The sequence below is a fragment of the Electrophorus electricus genome, chromosome 12 (assembly GCF_041902795.1).
Source record: "Electrophorus electricus isolate QZ-2024a chromosome 12, ASM4190279v1, whole genome shotgun sequence".
NCBI lineage: Eukaryota > Metazoa > Chordata > Actinopteri > Gymnotiformes > Gymnotidae > Electrophorus > Electrophorus electricus.
Window position 1 is genome coordinate 23,682,971 of NC_137508.1, and position 17,936 is coordinate 23,700,906.

Below are 17,936 nucleotides of genomic sequence, written 5' to 3' on the forward strand. Positions count from 1 at the left end.
GGATCCAGTCCCACCTATTTGGAGCTGTACTGCCCATTTGGAGTTGGCTCTGGTCTGCAGAGATACCCTTCTCATAAAGGCTGGCTTGACCAACATCTTTGCCATTAATCATTTGGATGAAAATGCCCTCCTCTTTGCATAAGTGCAATTGCAATTAAAAATCTTGGAATAAAACTAGATACTCTTCAAATATACTAAACAACATTTTAGATGGCTTTATTTACAGCCAACTCAGTTGAAATGTCTGTATTTGTTTGTGTGTTAGTATTGTCCAAAAAAAAAAAAAAAAAAAAGACATCCTAAATTAGGTCGGCTGTATTTCAAATGTTTATTATGACTGTTATCCAAGTACTCTGCAAGAAAGAGTACGAAACCTCGTATATATTGTTGTTGTTGTTGTTGTTGTTGTAAATTTCATCAAAACTTACAGGTTACAGCCGCAAATCTCTGTAACAGTTTAGTCTTTATCCTGGGTCATTCTGGTAACATTTCACTAAAATAAATTTGAATAATACATTTGACTTCTAGTTAAATAAGCCTGTCATGAATCCCAAGGCCTGAACAGCTCTGAGTATTAGAATATTTTTAGTGGATAGCTTCACTGTATATTTTGACAAAGCTTTAAACCTTAAATTAAAAATCCACATTTTCAAGGGTTTTGTGCAATTTCTATCTTTACAAATAGCTTGTCTGGTTATTGTTATTGCTGTTGCTGTAGCAGATGACATTATTGTAGGAGGACTAGAACTGTGCGTGTGTTATAGAATTTCTGGGGTTAAACCTGGATGAGGTAGCAAGAACTACTTCCGGTGTACTGTTTCCCATGATGCACCAACAGGGGAGGGTTCAGTTCAAACCGGTCGAGAAATGGATGAGGAGTTGAGGAGTGAAGGGATGGTACATAAAAGTACGACTGTCGTCGAAATTGCTAACCCTAGTTCTAGATATAGTGAACGTTTCATTCCAGTAGGTCACTATAATGGTCAGAACAAAGGAATGGGAAATGCAGGGGAACCGGACACGGGACGGAACGGTTTGTGCTGCGATGATCCGGAAAACTCACCCGGTTTAAGGACAGACTTGAGTCGCCTGTCATCGGCTGGTACCGACAGAATTAGGGAGGAAATTCAGCGAGCAGCTGCAGTTCGAAAGCTGAACTTTCCTCAGAATACGACCCTGAAAGCAAGCGAAGAGGAGGAAATGGGCAAGAGCACCGGCGTGTCTGGAGCTGGAACCGCAGCAGAGAAGCTAGCAGACACCAGTGAGCGAAAGTCTCTCTTCCTTCTGAATGTTGCGAAGTAGCGAGGTTATTCTGGGCTTGTTACAGTAGCAGCCTGGACGCAACATACTAATTTGCTATCTTAGCTGTGTACCGCACAGTGAAGAAATCACTGTCTGAAATAATTACAAAAAATCGTTAAACAACATTTTCCAAACATTTACAGCATTTAGCTAATGCATTTATCCAAAGCGACTTACAATTGTGACAACTTCAGCAACTGAGGGTTAAGGGCCTTGCTCAGGGGCCCAACAGTGGCAACTCAGCAGTGGTGTGGCTTGAAGCAGCAACTTTCCAATTACAAGTCAAGTACCTTAACTACTGAGCTACCAAACATAATGCAATGTCGCCATCGATTGTTATTTCATGGTTTCTTGCACACAGATACTCCACCGGGTGAGCTGACCAGGCAGTGGGACTCTGACTTCAGGACGACGCCTGCGCCTCAGTCTTTATGTGAGGATGAGGAGAGCGTGAGGAAAGCCAGGGAGGAAGGCCGTGTGGATGTCGTGTTCCCTGGGAGCGTCACACAGGAGGGCTGCTGTAGGTTCGTCTGCGAGCTCCTGAAATGCGTCCTATACCAGCGTCAGCAGCTGCCCATGACCTATGAGCAGATGGTGTTCTTCCAGAAACAGGATGCATCCACACAGGTAAGAGTCTGTTCTTAAAGCATGGCTGTCACGTTTTGATTAAAGCTATCTTCAGGTCTGAGATTTTTTGGAAATTCGAATGCACCGCTCGTTTAGTGACTCACTTTTAACAAGACTTTATGCTGTGGAATGATAAATACCAAAATGTTTGTAAACTTTGATTTTCCTGGTATTATTTTACTGCTCCACACTTCACTGAAGGCTGTCGTGGCTTTCCGCTGACTTTAAACACGAGAACTAGAATCTTTCCACAACAAATTCAACCTGGTAACCCTTTATCATTTTCATCTAGCATGTTGCAACAGCCCGGTGCCTTGACATGGCAGCTTTCTTGCGTGTACAATATACAGTATTTCTCTTTGCATTTTTATAAAATAAAACTCCAGTTAAGGTGCAATATGGTTAGACTGATTTTGTTTTTTGCACCATCTGTGCAATTACTACTATATGAGATTTCTTTGACCAAAACTCCACCATTTCCTTCTACACAGCCAGAGGACGCAGTAGCCAGGAAGCCTGCAAAATCTTCTGGAGGAGTGAACTGGCGTCGGGGCCGGAGGACTTTGCAGGAGCTGGACGACGTGCTCATCCACCTGGAGGCACTGTTCTCCCTGAGCCGTGTGCCCCGGGTACTCTTCATGCTGGGGGGATCTGTGTTGCTTCCCGCCGAGCTGTACGAGATCAACATGGAGGCTGTGGTGGTGGGAGGCAGTGACGGAAGCTTGAGGACTTCCTCATGCCTGAGGCAGCTCTTCCGCACGCTGTTTGTGGCCGACCTGCTGTCCGACGTGAAGTCCGTGCGGCTCATGGCCACCACGGTCATGGCTCTCGGCCACAGGGACTGCGGCGTGCCGTGGTTCAAGCCAAAGCTCGACTTCAAAGTCCCTGCCAGGGTGAAGAGGCAGGTGATTTCATTAGCTAGCCGGAAGTCCGTGAGCAGCACCAGAGACTGGGATGATTATATATGGTTTCAAGCCCCAGTGACTGTTAAGGGCTTCTGTAAATGACGAGGCGCTAAAGTAGAGCCCCAAGCTAAGACATTGTGATGTTTATAAGGGTTCAGGAATCGATCAGTTACACCTAACCACATACTCGAGTATAAATACCTCAAAGGTTGTCATTTTTGACTGAGGAATTCATTTAAATTATTTTGAATTAAATTCACCCCAGATAAGCGACATACAATTAGTCAGTACTGATATTCCTTTAAACATTTTGCTTAATTTTAGTTACATTTTACAATGAAGAAATTAACTTCATGCTGGAGGAGGCATTTCTACATGTCAGTTGTCTCCTGAATGAAAAGTTTGGAAATTGTGTGGTTAGAAGAGCAAGGCTAAACTATTTCTAATTGAATATCCATGATTCTGATTTTATATCTAACCGGTTCTTTTATGCATGGTGCTATATGTTGTCACCTGTCTTTTTGCTGTTAATTTTTATCAAAGGACAAAGTATTACAAAAAGATGTCATTTCCAGAATATCAATGGACATTATAATTAAATATACTTTTTAAATTATTCATGTATCATATTAAGCAATACCAGCCTTCTCATTATGACTAAATCATGGTTTAGAGCTGTGTTCTGTTCAGTTTCAAATCCCTTAAACTGTTATATGTAAAAACAGTGTTCTTGCAACAAGGAAAGGTTCCCCATTTTAATCATATTAGCTTGAATATACAGCTACATTACTGTAACATCATTCATTTTCCTTAGAGTCTTGCACACTGTAATTGCATGAGCCACTTGCATTCTAGCCTGCAGGACTTTATTTGAGCCTCTTCTTTTCCACCTTCTTCACAAACTGCATCACATCTTTGGCCAACAGTTCAGGCTCCTCGAATGCTGCGAAATGGCCCCCGCGGGCCATGTAAGTGTAGGAGCGAATGTCTGGGAACCTGGAGTAGGCCCAGGTCTTGGGACAGTGCATCAGCTCATGAGGGAATGCTGCTAATCCAACTGGGACATATATTTTAGTTCTGCGTGGACAAAAACACAAACATCTGTCATGGCTTTCAGACATGAGAGATTTGCTGACTAATACAAACTAATGATGAAAGATCAAATAACCAGAAACAAAACTAAAAATGTGCCTCAATCTCCATTTTAATCAAAACACGCCACTGAAATTTAAGGGTATAACCAAGCTAAAGCAGCACTGTAAATATGCATCATGTCAAATTTATGCTGCCCTCTATGATGGAGTTACTGTCGTTTGTCCCAGTGGAGAGGAAGGTTTTTCAACTCACATGTTGTCCACTCTTTTTTGAAAGTTTGTACCCATGTTTTCTTTGTAGAACCGCATAGATGGAATGATGGACCCTGTAGTCCAGTAGATCATCACATTGGTGAGGAGATCGTCCAGACTGAACTTTCTGTGATACAAATACATTTTAATACACAAGACAAGCTGGTGCATACATGATCTATATCATTAACATGTATTCATTCTGCTCTGTTTATATAGTATTTTATGTCTTGCTTGCATACATACAGCTTGAAGACACCAGTGGTGATGTAGTTCATTGTGCAAAGGTTTTCCAAATAAATTAGTTTTCACTTACAGTCCCCTCCAAACTTATTGGCAACCCTTGCAAAGATGTTCAAATAATTATTTCCTGATTTTTTTTTTCTTCCTCAGAATAAATTTACTTCAGTTAAAGGTTGGATTTGAACTTTTTTTTCTTATAACCCGTTTTACTCATCGTCTTTACCAAAAGTGCCAGTAATTGGATAGGACTGTACATGCTCGTTTCTGATTGTTCGTTCTTTACCTCTCTAAACCCCCATCCTTGAGATCCCTGTTTTTAAAATCTGTCCATGTGCTGAATTTCTCCAAAATATAGGCGGCCAGACCCACTGGGGAATCATTTAACCCACAGCCTGTGAGGAAAGACAAACTCTATTAAAGTTTTCATTTCAAGAATAATTATTACCAACTCTTAACTTGCTACATTTTCAACTGTAAAGTGCACTCAACATGAAGGCATTAAATTGCATGTAAGAAGCACAAATGTTCAATGTGACGTGAGAAAATATCAGAAAGATTGCCACCATCGTAGCCTTAGCCTTGGAGGTTTGCAAGCTAGGCTTAATTACAGTCATTAAATGCCACAGACAGATGACGTTCAAACGCAAATGCCAGCACTCATGTTCTTGTACCTGCAGTGTCAGGTTTGGTGGCTTGGATGTGCAGGTATCCAGACTCTCGCAGCAGTTCGTACACATTCTTTTGCATGTAAGGATAGATTCGGTGGACATCCTCTCTGGTGAAGCCCACCAGGAAGGGCAGGTATCGTCCAATGAGGAGAGAGAGGACCGTCACAAGGCCTCGTGCTTGGGCGGCGATCATGTTCAGATGAAGACCCCGCACACACCTTATTTCAGGAGAACCAGGAGAAAGTCTGTAAAAACTTGCCCGGTGTGGAAAAGGAGCAGTGATGGAGGCCAGTGTGTGTATTGTGTACGTGACTACTTGGCTGATCTTCAAGCTTACTCTGGCTTCATCTGAGCCATGTTGCAGGTGGTAAAGGCCCCCCAGTCTCCTCCCTGGAGGTAGTACTCTGAGAAGTTCAGTCTCTCCATCAGCTTATGGAACACACGGGCCGCATCCATGGTATTAAACCCTGCGGTATCAAAAAGCATGTCGTAGCGGTGCTAAAGTTCTAATAAGTAGGTTCTTTGCATATGTTGCAAGTTGTTTGTTCTGAGAATCGATGCGGGCATTCTCACCTTTCACGTGCGGGGCTTCAGAGTAGCCATATCCTGGGATTGAGGGACAGATCACCTCAAAGACAACATCTTCCTCAGTGTTGGTGAGCATGGGCAAGATCCTGTAGAACTCAAAGAAGGAACCCGGCCAGCCATGCACCATGAGGAGTGGCAGAACCCTCTGCCCTGCACGCTGGATGGGCTTCACGTGAATGAAATGCACATCTAATCCTAACAATCAAAACAAAAGTGTAGAATATTCAGAGGTGCTCTGGTGTATTCTTCCCCCTGCAGCTACTTTACCCAATACATCATATTACTCAAGTCTGGTTATTACCCCCCCCCCCCCCCCTGAAATTCATCCTTGAAACAGGAGGATAAGCATATGGGAGGAAGGACAAATTTGTAGCTGTTGGCTTCACCTCTTTATGGAATTCTTTCCACTTTATTCTCAAATTCCTGCATGTACATTTGAATTCATGCATTGCTGAAATTAAATGTCACTCATTTTCTACAGTAATGATTGACTTGTGAATCCTGGTGGCTTGGTGGTCAGCACGTTTGCCACTCAGCACTAGGGTCTTTCAGTCGCTATCTGGGTGGAGTTTCCACGTTCTCCCTGTGTCTGCATAGGTTTCCTCCCGTAGTCCAAAAATATTGAGGTTAGGTTGAATGGATACACTAAATTGTACTGTATGAATGTGTCCAGTGATGGATGATGCTCTGTCCTGGTCTTAACCTCCTCCCCTTCGCCTGCACCAGTGGGCTGTGGTTTCTGACTAAGAGTACACTGTGTGCAAACTGGCTGCTGCTTCTCATCGGTGTGAGAGTGATTGTAAAAAAGCTGATATACATCTGTAAAGTGTGCTTGAGTATGAGAAAGGTGCCATGTTAATAATAATCATGCAAATATCTGTACTCTGGTTACCAATGTAAATTAATAGGGTGACTAAATGTAAACTGTAAATCCAGGTCGTGTCTGTTCCACAGAGGGAGATGAAAAAGCAACCACTCTCCCAGGGCCCTTACTGCAACAAATAAATACTGTTCTGAACAATTAGCAAACTCTGCTGTTCATTTTCTATACAGTAGACAGCAAAAAAGCAGTTCCACCTAAAGCCCACGGTCACTGCTGCCTGGGTGATTGTGAGGTGGAACCATTCTCAGCTCAGTGCCACCAACACCCCAAAACCATGTCAACACACCAATAACTGCATCTGGCAAATAGTGTAGCTAATAAAGTGTCCAGTGAGTGTAGGTGTAAAGTTGATATTTCTGATAAAGTGCTGGCTACATATAGTACAAATATTCCCACATACATAAAACAAATACCTAATGTTCACACTTTGATTTCCATTGAGAAGGATCCATGATAGTTTATGACAATGTTTTAATAAGAACTAGAGCAGCATATAAATTTGCTTACCCTCAATGTTGGTTTTGAAGTGAGGGTACTTATTAAGCACCTTGACTTGTTTCTCCCAGTCAAACTCATTCCTCCAGTATGAAACTACCTTTCTGAGATAGTCAGAGTTAAATCCATAGTGAAATCGACAGTCTTCCAGGCTGTCTGTGTATCTTGTCTGGTCAATACGCTGGTAAAGATCCTGAAGACAAGGGGGAGATTAAGGAGGTTATGCCATTGTTGAATGTAATTACCACTTCAACTTCTGTCAGTCACTTCTACAGGGTGTTACAGAAATGATGACACTACCATAATCATTTGTTGTATTTAAAGCCATGGTTTTTAGAAGCCTGTTTGGCGATGGGAAAATGGATCAGGCCTTAATATGGTATTTTGGACCATTCTTGCTCTGTTCATGTCTGGAAAGCCAAGCGATTTTAAGAAGCCAGTGATTTTTAGAAGCCATTTAAGCAGTTGCCTTCCTTTACCCGTATCATTTCCTCAGATGTCTCCACAACAAAAGAGTGTATAGTTGTGTCTTCGCTGGGGGGCTTCTCTCCCACCCTCCACCAGCCATCTCCAAATGGGATTGTCTTTCGCTTTCTCCTCAATGCTAAGTAGCACAAAAGGCCCCCAATTCCAACAGAGGATGCGGCCAAGACTTTAAGGTTGTAGTGGTCTAGATTGAAGAGGGCCTGTCTGGAAAAAAAGAATAAGAAAGAAAAAAGAAATAATCTGTGTATCGAAAAAGAGCCAAAACAGCCGGCTCTTATTGGTGAGCTGAACCCACTGATATGACACAAAATGCCAAAGTGGGCAAGACAGTTAAAAACAAAAAACCTATACCCATGGGTGTACATGGGCAGATAAATGCTTAAAAAAATAGAAATTATAGCCATATAGTGAACATTTTATATAATTGTTCTTACAAAAACAAATAGAAGTCAATTATATCTTCTAATACATTTACAACAATCCCAAAATGAGAACTGTAAGACAATTACACCATTTTAAAGATGCTTTCACGTAGATTTTGCAGCGTTTGAACTGAGGAAATGACGGAAAACTACGAGACGCAAGCAAGAAAAGGAGACCAAGTTGGTCGTTCTAGTATTAGTGAGGATACGTTAGCGAGTTAGGTCTGTTTTTAGGATTATTTAGTAAGTTTGGTCGTTATTACAGAACCCGATGCGCAAGCATAACAATTAGCATCGTTACGCTATCGAATACGCGCTCTTCCACACACGACTAGCAGGGCACTGAGAAGGCTAATATATGAAAAACATGCTCATAAACTGAGTAGCCTATGCAATTACATCTTTTAAGAAGTAAACATTGTTTTTTGACATTTAGATTTGACTAGGATATATTACCTATCTTAAACCCACTGGCCTAGATTTGTACCACAGCAAAATCTGTATTGCTAATCTAGATGTAAGGAAAATGTTAAGCAATGCAAGGTTACCGATATGGTGAAATGTAATGTTTTCTGTAAGGTTTCAACTCGTGTATCATGCAAACGCCTGTTAGTCTGTTGTCACCTACTCACTTAATGTTCTCGAAAGTCTGCATATTTTGTCCCGGACTGTCACCCAGAGTTTGTAACTAATGCGTTGGGGTCCTTATGTTGCAGGTGTCCAAGTTGTAACACTAATGTGTGTTCTAGTCGAAGTCGAGAAGCGTTACAATGCGACTTTTCGTCGAAGTACGAAGAGTACAAAGTCCCAGGCTCTTCTCTTACGTAAAAGCTGGTGTGTTGTTCACGACGGAATCGGCTCTTCGAACCGGATCTCGGAGCCGATTTTCCATTTTTCTTAACTACTTACTTATTCTTGAATGAAATGGGTAGGTCCTGTAACTCACTAGCTTGAAGTGCATCCAGTGCCTTGAGTCAAATCTCGTATCCATATCTGTCCTTATATTTAGATCCAAATTTTGCAAGCGTTTCTTTAACTCTGACATTTGTGTAATATTGGCAAGTTTGACATAAGTCACTGCAAGTAAATGAAGAGTCGTGTAAGTTGATATGACTCACTAAACGTAAAATGGAATGACCATCAATAAAAGCCCTTAATACTTTATCATTTCACCGTGACGATGAATAGAGTCAGCCTTACGCGGTTTGATATTTTTACAGGCTAGCAGTAATATAGACGCAAGAAAAATCTCAACACCGCTTCACCTTATGCAGTCATGACATCAGTCTGCGCCATCGCCCAAATAATTCCTATCTGAAATACTTCTATCTCACCTAGTCAATCCCATCTCACTGAATCAGTCCCATCTGAGATGAAGTAATCCCATTTGATTGAGTCAAGAAAGTTAAACACTTGGACCATGACACGGTCAAGTACAAAGCTGAATACTTTTACATTCTTTAACTTTCAGACACTGAGATCCCTGTGCTATAAAAAAAAATAATAATAAAAAAAAAACAACCACAACAACTTATTCTTATAATCAAGTTTCGTAATGAATGGAAACTGTGTTTACAAAAGGTTCCCACTATTCAGAACATTTACATGCCAGTCAGCACCCTGCTGGATGGTTATATATCCTGGTGAAGAAGTAGACTATCCACTCCCTCCGCTGTACAGATGGAGAGGTTGACCTTTACAGCACTGTGCTGTGGGAGGGGGAGGGAACTATTCTTGTTTTACCCAAGTTACAACGAAAATAGGAATACTTAAGACATTCATTGCTCAGATAATTAGTAACACTATGCAAGGTGTCATTTGACCCCCCCTGTCTATTGACAGTCTTTCTGTACGAATGGCTGGTAGTTTGATTTAAAAAACACAAAGTGAGTCTACATCCATCTCAGATTAAAATATATATTTTGTTCGGTCCAAACTACTCCTCTCATCATCAGTATGTTAAGCTTATATCCTTTGCCTGAAAGAGAATTTTGCATCTGGTTATGTGAGTTCCATTTTATTTCCGCTACGTTTTGCAAATAAAAGCACTTGCAGACTTGCTTGCTTATTTGTTGTTATTTGTTTCAAATAATTATGTTCCTAACTTTCTTTTTCCCCATTCGTTGGACACTCTACATGAACAGATTCAATAAGAAAAGAGACCCTCTGATTAAGGACATGGGATTGGCCAGAATCAAAGCCAAGTTTGGGCATCCAGACTCGTTATTAACCACTAACAGCACCTTTGCAAGATGAAAGATCTACAACAAATAGACGTGGACAGGCAGATCATCACAGTACTAAGTAAAATGGCCCCAATGATTTTATACTGAATAATATCCATCTTAAAAAGCAATGATGCCTTGAAACTATCAAGGACTGCTAGACTGGCTCAATAAATAGAGGTATGAAAATATATAATAGTGTAATAGTGTGTAAAGACAATGTTCCTATTTTCTTTAAACCCTGAAGAGCATACAGCCCCTGTTGAGAGTTCACAGCCAAAATCCACCCTCCTTCATTATTGTTGAAAGTGCACACCTCTGTAAAGTGCTAAACTATATTGGTTTCATTGGAGAGCTTTAGCTATATCATTGTGCTGCTTAGTCAAGTTCACAGAACAATGTGTAGGGGGTATTCCCAACAGTGCTGTCCTATTAGTGGGCTCATGAATGACTACACTGGTTGCATCCTATCCTTGGAACCAGAGTCTGCATCCTGGTGATAGCAAACCATCCTTTCTGGGAATACAATTGTTGTGTTCTTTTTGCTGTAGAAAATTATCTGGAGTGCAAGTAAACAGACAGAATATGTTTGTATACTGTTAATGAGTAAAAAAAAGAAGACTGAAGAATTAATTAATTTTAACTATGGAAGCACAGATTGGTGAATGAATGGGGGATAAATACATTTGGAATTAAATGTGATTTACTAATATTTTACTGGTTTTTTTTTACAGGTCTGCAGTTCGAGACAGCTACACTATACCTTCCAACTTCCTTCAAGGAGGCCACCTAACTGCTCTACTCAGCTGCATGAAGTGTCTGCATTTTCTGTTGCGCAGAAAAATGTTGACAAGAAAACACTAGTTCTTGAGTTTACAACCTTAATCAGATCTGGCATTATGAGGACTTTTCCTGGTTATTCATTTGTGTCATTATGACTCTAAAATAATTTTGTAATTCTGTCTAGTTAGTGGCTTTGGGGATACTCACACCACCTGTGTGCGTGACTGCACAGAGGGTTTATCCTTACAGAACAGTCAGGTGGAAGTCACCATGGATGCAGCGATCACAGAAGAGCCCTGCACAGCTCCCTTGCCCTACTGAACAGAACATACTTTGTAGTAAAAGTACAAACATACTTTTGTGTTTGGAGTAGGGTTATTTATTTATATGTAAATAGATTTGTTGTTCCATTTACAGTGTTTAGCTGACACTTTTATCCAAAGCAACTTACAATTATGTCTGAGCATAACTTGAGCAATTGAAGGTTAGGGCCATGCTCAGGGGCCCCAACCTTCCAATAACAAGTCAAGCATCTTAACCACTGAGCTACCACTGCCCTGTTCATGTTGTTTCTGCTAATATGATGTGGGAGTCCTTCTAATAATACCAAATAAAGACTAGTTCTCTAAACAAAATGTTTTACCACACTTTTGGTATTATATTTAACCATATTTGCTTTTAACATTTTATTGGACCCTTAGTTTTGTATCTGCTGTGATGGGTGAACGATTACACCTAGTTCTGGTCAGGTTGAGCCTTTTTGTACAACTTGGTACCAGATCATTTATGTGTATATGTGTGTGTTTAAATATTGCTTCTTTTGCACATTAAGTATTTAGAAATAATTTATGTTCAAATGAGCCAAGGGTAAACACAGAAAGATAAAGTCTAATTTACATTTAGACACATTGCTTCATACACCCATGACGCAAATGTAGTAGTTTTTGTCAAGTTGACATTTTTTGAAGAGTCACATTCAGTAGTTTTCTTCAAAAGCATACATTAGGGGCTAATTACAAGCAGTCACACACCAGGCTGGATTTAGGTATGGGCTAACCCAGGCTGTGGTAAATGTTTACACTTAATTTTTCAGTGTTAATGTTTTTGGCAACAAGTAAGCCTGCTTTATCTGGTCCACAAAGTTGCTTCATATTTTATCACTAAATGTTGAAGTTCAGTGTGTAAAAACCTTTATTTCCAAATAATGAAAAGGTAAAGAGAAATCTTCCTGCTGTTCAATTGATACATTCAGCTAAAATCTCTTCCAATAGGGCACACCCTTGTAGTGCCATAAGGGACCTAGAGTCACATTTCCACCACATTTATGAAAGCCATGTGAGAAACCCAGATTAAGCTTCAACCTTGCCTAATCTGCTACTCTTTTACACATTTCAGACTGTTTCTCTGCTGCAGTTCCTGTGCGTTCTCCTTGAAGTCTGACCTTGCATAACCTACCCTCTCCTTCTCCTTGTTCTGGGACCAGTGTTTGTTTTTGAGTTAGGTTATTTTTTGAGTTATGTATATTCACTTATAGCCTATTCCAGAGATGTGGTACAGTATGTTTTCTATAGTCCTCTATAGTCCTTTCTATAGTGCTTTAAATTATTTTAATAACAAGATGATATATTCTTATATGTGGGATACCTAAGTGCGTGCCTGTTCCTTCATGCATGCGGACTTGTAAGAAGACAGCAGTGCTTCTCCATCTTGACCTAAAATAAATTTTGAATAATACCAGTAAGACAGGTGAGACAGAGTATAATAAATATTCCTGTTCTTTGACTTAAGACAGTTATATTATTTTTGCCCAGTGACAGAAGTGCAAATTCTAAATTGTACATATTTTTGGTAAATATTTTTTGCTTTTTTTCCACATTCTCATTCAAAGTCAGCACAAAAATAAGATATACTGCAACGGTGAAATATCTGGTTTTTCTGTATTGTGAGTCCACAGAATTCTACTCCACAGTCATAATGAAGTTGGCCATGATCTTAATCCATCTGGTCATTTGCTATAAACATGAACTGAATGACTCTGGGCAGAGGATAAAAAAAAACTTCTTTTTATGTCCAAACACTTAACCAAGAAAGAGTGGGAGTCTGTAACAGATGACATAGTGCACACTACAGTTTCAGCCAAATAGTTTTGCACTGGGACCACTTACCCATGGTGCACATAAATCCCTGGGAATTTCCTACTATTGTCATGGTAACTGATGTATGCATTCTGCATCCCAAACTCTGCCCAGCACCTTTTCCGCCTTTCTCTCTGTTCTTCCCAGCCATCCTTATTTACCCTACTTCAAGAAGGGACTGGTTTGGCTTTATTTTTCATCTACCAATTTATCTTCTGAACTGTAATATTGTATATAAATAAGGAAATATCGCTAAGGAAGGGGAGAGGGAACTAGTTGTTCATGATGCTATAATGTGGAGTATAAATGAATATGTAAAGCAGAGAACAATCAGAAGATAACTCAGTTATTTCTTGCAAGAAAAATAGTATGAGCAGGCACTTTGAGACTGAATGAAATAAAAATTGTTTTAGGTGGGCATTATTTCAGAAGCATTAGGGTCCATATGAAGGCCCATATGAAACATTTTACTACACATGACAGCATTAGGGAACTCTCTTCTATAACTGTACAGCTAATGCCTGAACCTAAGTAAATATCACACTGTTCAGTTCTCTTTCAGCAAGGACTTATCAAAGCCTACTTAATAAGATCCTTTGTCAAATCCTACATAATGGTATCCTTTGTTGAAGATATTGGTGGCGCCTGTGTATTATGGGTGTGTATGAAGGTCAGTTTTCAGATAAGAAATGTATTTCTTTTCATCTTAAAAACACCACCACCTGACAGCAACATTAAGCTCCAGATATAGTTACATCATTGAACTTTTTCTTCAATACACCCATATTCAACTTATGCATACTATGTATGCTTTTTTGTTTATAAAAAGGCATTTGTGTCACTTTTTGAGTGCACAGTGTTCTTCAGTGTTCATGCTTTTTTCTTTTTTTCTTTTTTGCTTTTCTATCCAGCAAGTTAAACTTAAGACTGTAAGGTTATAGTGATGTTGCTCCATGACTTAGGAAAGTTCTTGGGTGAGAAATGTACTTGTCTGAGGATATAATTTTGTGAGTGAGTAATTTGTGTTGAGCTTCCCCTGGATGTGGCTTTGCTGGTAAATACTGTTTGGTGGTAACTGTCTGCATTGGGTGTTCCTGACTCTCCTTTTAAGGATGAAGGAGGATTTCACTGAAAATTCTTTGAGAAGCACTGGATGATTTCCTGGTGTCTGTGCCAGAGTTGTTTATTTTGATCACACTTTTATATGATTTTATGTGATTGAAGAGAGAGGAAGTGAAACACTTGGTCTAACCATTTAGTGTGAAAAAGCTGATAATATCTCTATAATATCTATAACAAAAACTGATGGGCTTTCAAGTAATGGGAAGTTATTTCCTGAGAATGTGAAGTTTTGTTGTCCTTTTAACAACCAATGCTGCAAAATTAGCCCAAGATAATGTTCAGCATGATTTCCATCTCACTTCCATAATCAGATATTCATTAATATGAACTAACGTTCACATAATAACTGATGTCTACTTGATATATTTCAGCTCGTCCTCAATGTATTCATTGCTGACCAACAAATGTCTTATATACTGCAATTCTGTTATACTTGTTGGAACATTTGCTACAATTTACTTTTACTGAAACTTGTACTGAATATGTAATTAATGTGTCTGTGATTTTACCTGCTAAAGCCAATGCTATTATAAAAGTATAATTAATTTCAAACGTTTTATTACTAAACATCATTCTTACAATTCAGGCCTATCCTATCTGGTTTAATAATTAATAAACCCGGTTACTGGTTACTGACTCACTGGTGTCAATGCGTCACACCCATTTCACAAATGTAAATCGGTAGTAAATACAATTCAATAATTTGAGACGCTGGTGTGCACATGGAGCGACTGGCAACCTTTTCTTATGTTAAATTGAATGTTTTCGTTTCAAATTTCCTTTCGACATTTTAAGTTTGCAATCTATCACAGTCTTTTTTCCGGAGCACTGTTTGGACTACAAATCCGTTAAAGAAATATGTTAGGACGCTCCCTTGGCCTGAGCAACCAATCCCCTTGCACTTTGTTTCAAGCGATTGGACGAAATGTGGCCCGTCGCAGTTAGGTCTGTGCTTATATAACCACATCTCGCCATTCCTTTCCTTATTCGCCGCGTCGTACCTTTAATTGTACGCAACAGCAGTTTTATAGCTGAAAGTTTGGACTGACGCGTTAAATCATGTTTTTAAAGGTCGTCGCCCCAATCCTGGCCTTTGTCTTGGTTGTGGGGAGTGCCACCTTTCTCCCCGGCGGTGTGTCGCCCGCGGACATCAGTTCGCCGTCCGTTAAAAATGCTCTAGATTTCGCAGTCGCGCAGCATAATAAGGCGAGCAACGACGTCTACCTGAGTACAGTGTCGAAGGTGATCAGCGCCAAACAGCAGGTAAAATCGATTACCACTTTATTTAATATACCGAGGCATCCTTAAAACAGCATCGCAACCAAGCATAGCTCAAGAAATCTCGGCAATGAGCAGAACGCAGTAGTATTGCTTCAAGAATAGCTAAGATATAATGATATAATAAGATATAACAGTCTTTTTTCTTACGTTAGCTGTCTGGGTAACGGAGAAATCCATCTTTATTTGTCGTTCAGTGTCATGCTGTATAGTGTCCAGAACAATATGAAACGCTTAATATACTGTCTTCACATTGTACCCTACTAGTAAATTCGATAATGCGCAGATAATCACATAAACAGATTAGCTAGTATTGCTGTCTATCTCATATTTTCTTGGGAAAAATAATGAAGTAGGGGAAAGTGTGTGGGTTAACGGGTACCAATAGCCCATGCTAATGGATTGATGTTTTTTTTTTGTTTGCAGTCTTCTCATCTTAAATGATTCAATCTATCTGTCAATCTGTCGATCACTGTCTGTAATAGGTGCATGAGGATTTGCTTAGTGTGTTTCTTGAGGTAAACAAGTCTGCATAAATAGTCGATGTTAGGCGTTAGCGTGATTCCAATAACTCACATAATCAAATGTTGGTGGAATTACCGCATACTTATTCGTTGAGTCTGGAATTCCTGTTGCAGAAATAAAGGCCTACGCAGTGTTTCCGTACCTCTGTGTACCGCTGTGGTCTTGTGCAGATTATAAGAGTAGTATACTGGTTATAGAAGTGTTATTGTCTTTGCTGGATTTCAGATTGCACTAGTTACATTATAGTTGTTCAAATCGAAATATGCATGAAATGTTGGTCCAGCAGCTTCTCCTTTTGCTGCTATGGTTATAAATCTGCAATTGTTAAACTTAAAAGGGGCTGCAAAAATATGTGCAAACTATATGTAACTTTAAAATTGTGGAATTGAGAAATATTTCCTATGGCTTTGTTCTTGAGGCAAGATAGTGCTGTGGTTGTTTGTTTGTTTGTCTGTCTGTTTGTTTTCTCTGATGGATGACCTCACATTCCAATGACTTTAGGTTGTTTCAGGCATGAAGTACTACTTTACTATTGATATGGTCAGGACATCTTGCAAAAAGAGGAGGACTGAGGTGTGTGCAGACAAACCTGGCCCCACAGTTGAACAGGTAACTTGCAAAAAATGCCTTTAATTTATGCATTTTATAATCACTGTTTGCAATGTTGCTTTCTGTGTACATTAACTGCATTGTGTGTGTCTTTCTTCAAGCCCAAACAGTGTGAACTAGTCGTCTGGAGTCAGCCTTGGACTGACACCATCAAGCTTCTTAAGAATAGCTGCAATTAGAGGTCATATGATCCAGAAACAGATTTGTTGGGCGTTTTCCACATAATCATCATTCTTTATAAAAGAGAGCTTAACTGTTCAATTGATAATATAATCTTTGTATAAGCATATTTGAGTTTCATCTTAATTGATTAGATTAACAATTCTTGGTTTCATTGTGTCAACAAATAACATGAGACAATAAAAATGCTTTTACTAACACTAGCTCCATAATCTTTGTTTAAAACAGTTTTTGTATTGTTCAACATGGAATTTCTGACAGTAATAAGTTTTTGCAGCAGTTTGGGTTACTATTAAAAGTTTGCTGAAAAGATATTGTGTATTTTTGGTAGGGGTTTTAGGATGGAACTTTTATTCCTGTTATGCGGCAGACGCGTACACAAATAATACAAAATGTCCAAATGGTATACAATAAAAAGGAACACTGTATGGAAATGGAATAAAAGGTAGTTTTCTCTACCAGAGCAGGTGTCATGTTTGTGAAAATCTAAATATTACATTCCCACAATTCCATGAGAGATGAGCACAGAGAACAAACATGTGCTAACATTCCAAAGACCAAAAAAAGGGTGTTTCTCAGACTGAACAACGGAACTTGTGACGAGCCTTTAAAGCTGCACAATGAGTTCAACAGTTACATTCACCCCTGACAAGCAGATAGCGTCATCTACAACTGAAACCTGAAAAAGTCACTGCAACATTCAAGTAGCCTTTGTAAAGCTCATTCAATTAATTAAACTGAATGGGTTACATAACAGCTATCCTATAACAATTACTGATTCAATCATTAATATTGATTGACTAGATTGATTAGTTCTGTGTCCTGAAATCTGACTCATTAAATACATTAAAGGTCCCATATTATGGGCAACTCCATTTACATTAGCATAGTTGAGTAAGAGTTCATTACATGGCACTTGACCTACCATGAACCTTAAACTTTTGTCACCTCCTTCAAATGTAAATCGTGAAATAGGGTCATACAACTGACCAACCAAAAACATTTTTACTGGTTAATATTTACGCACTCCAAATTTGCATAAACCAGCCCACATTCTAGTCAGGCAATATTAACATGGACCTGCACATCAAAACTGTCAACTACATTTATCTGA

General features: G+C 39.5%; 3 protein-coding genes across 4 annotated transcripts; 2 read left to right on the forward strand and 1 right to left on the reverse strand.

Annotated features, from left to right (window-relative positions):
• Positions 1-381: 381 nt before the first annotated feature.
• mad2l1bp (MAD2L1 binding protein) lies at positions 382-3,458 on the forward strand. The gene is made up of 3 exons (XM_027025614.3): positions 382-1,261; positions 1,664-1,929; positions 2,421-3,458. The coding sequence occupies exons 1-3, from the start codon at positions 868-870 to the stop codon at positions 2,934-2,936; spliced, it is 1,176 nt and encodes a 391-aa protein (XP_026881415.2). The 5' UTR covers positions 382-867; the 3' UTR covers positions 2,937-3,458.
• A 117-nt stretch (positions 3,459-3,575) lies between these two features.
• Positions 3,576-8,826, reverse strand: ephx5 (epoxide hydrolase 5). Of its 2 annotated transcripts, none has more exons than XM_081725055.1 (9): positions 8,598-8,826; positions 7,537-7,743; positions 7,070-7,250; positions 5,665-5,874; positions 5,429-5,558; positions 5,095-5,309; positions 4,707-4,815; positions 4,182-4,307; positions 3,576-3,911 (listed from the first exon to the last, which is right to left on the reverse strand). In XM_081725055.1, the coding sequence occupies exons 2-9, from the start codon at positions 7,543-7,545 to the stop codon at positions 3,701-3,703; spliced, it is 1,191 nt and encodes a 396-aa protein (XP_081581181.1). In that variant the 5' UTR covers positions 7,546-7,743; positions 8,598-8,826; the 3' UTR covers positions 3,576-3,700. The 2 variants fall into 2 exon arrangements, with proteins under 2 accessions (XP_081581181.1, XP_026881412.2); XM_027025611.3 differs by having other exon boundaries at positions 7,537-7,747.
• A 6,368-nt stretch (positions 8,827-15,194) lies between these two features.
• cst3 (cystatin C (amyloid angiopathy and cerebral hemorrhage)) lies at positions 15,195-17,280 on the forward strand. Its single transcript, XM_027025605.3, has 3 exons — positions 15,195-15,493; positions 16,535-16,642; positions 16,744-17,280. Exons 1-3 carry the CDS (start codon positions 15,290-15,292, stop codon positions 16,819-16,821), a joined length of 390 nt encoding a protein of 129 aa, XP_026881406.2. The 5' UTR covers positions 15,195-15,289; the 3' UTR covers positions 16,822-17,280.
• Positions 17,281-17,936: the final 656 nt, after the last annotated feature.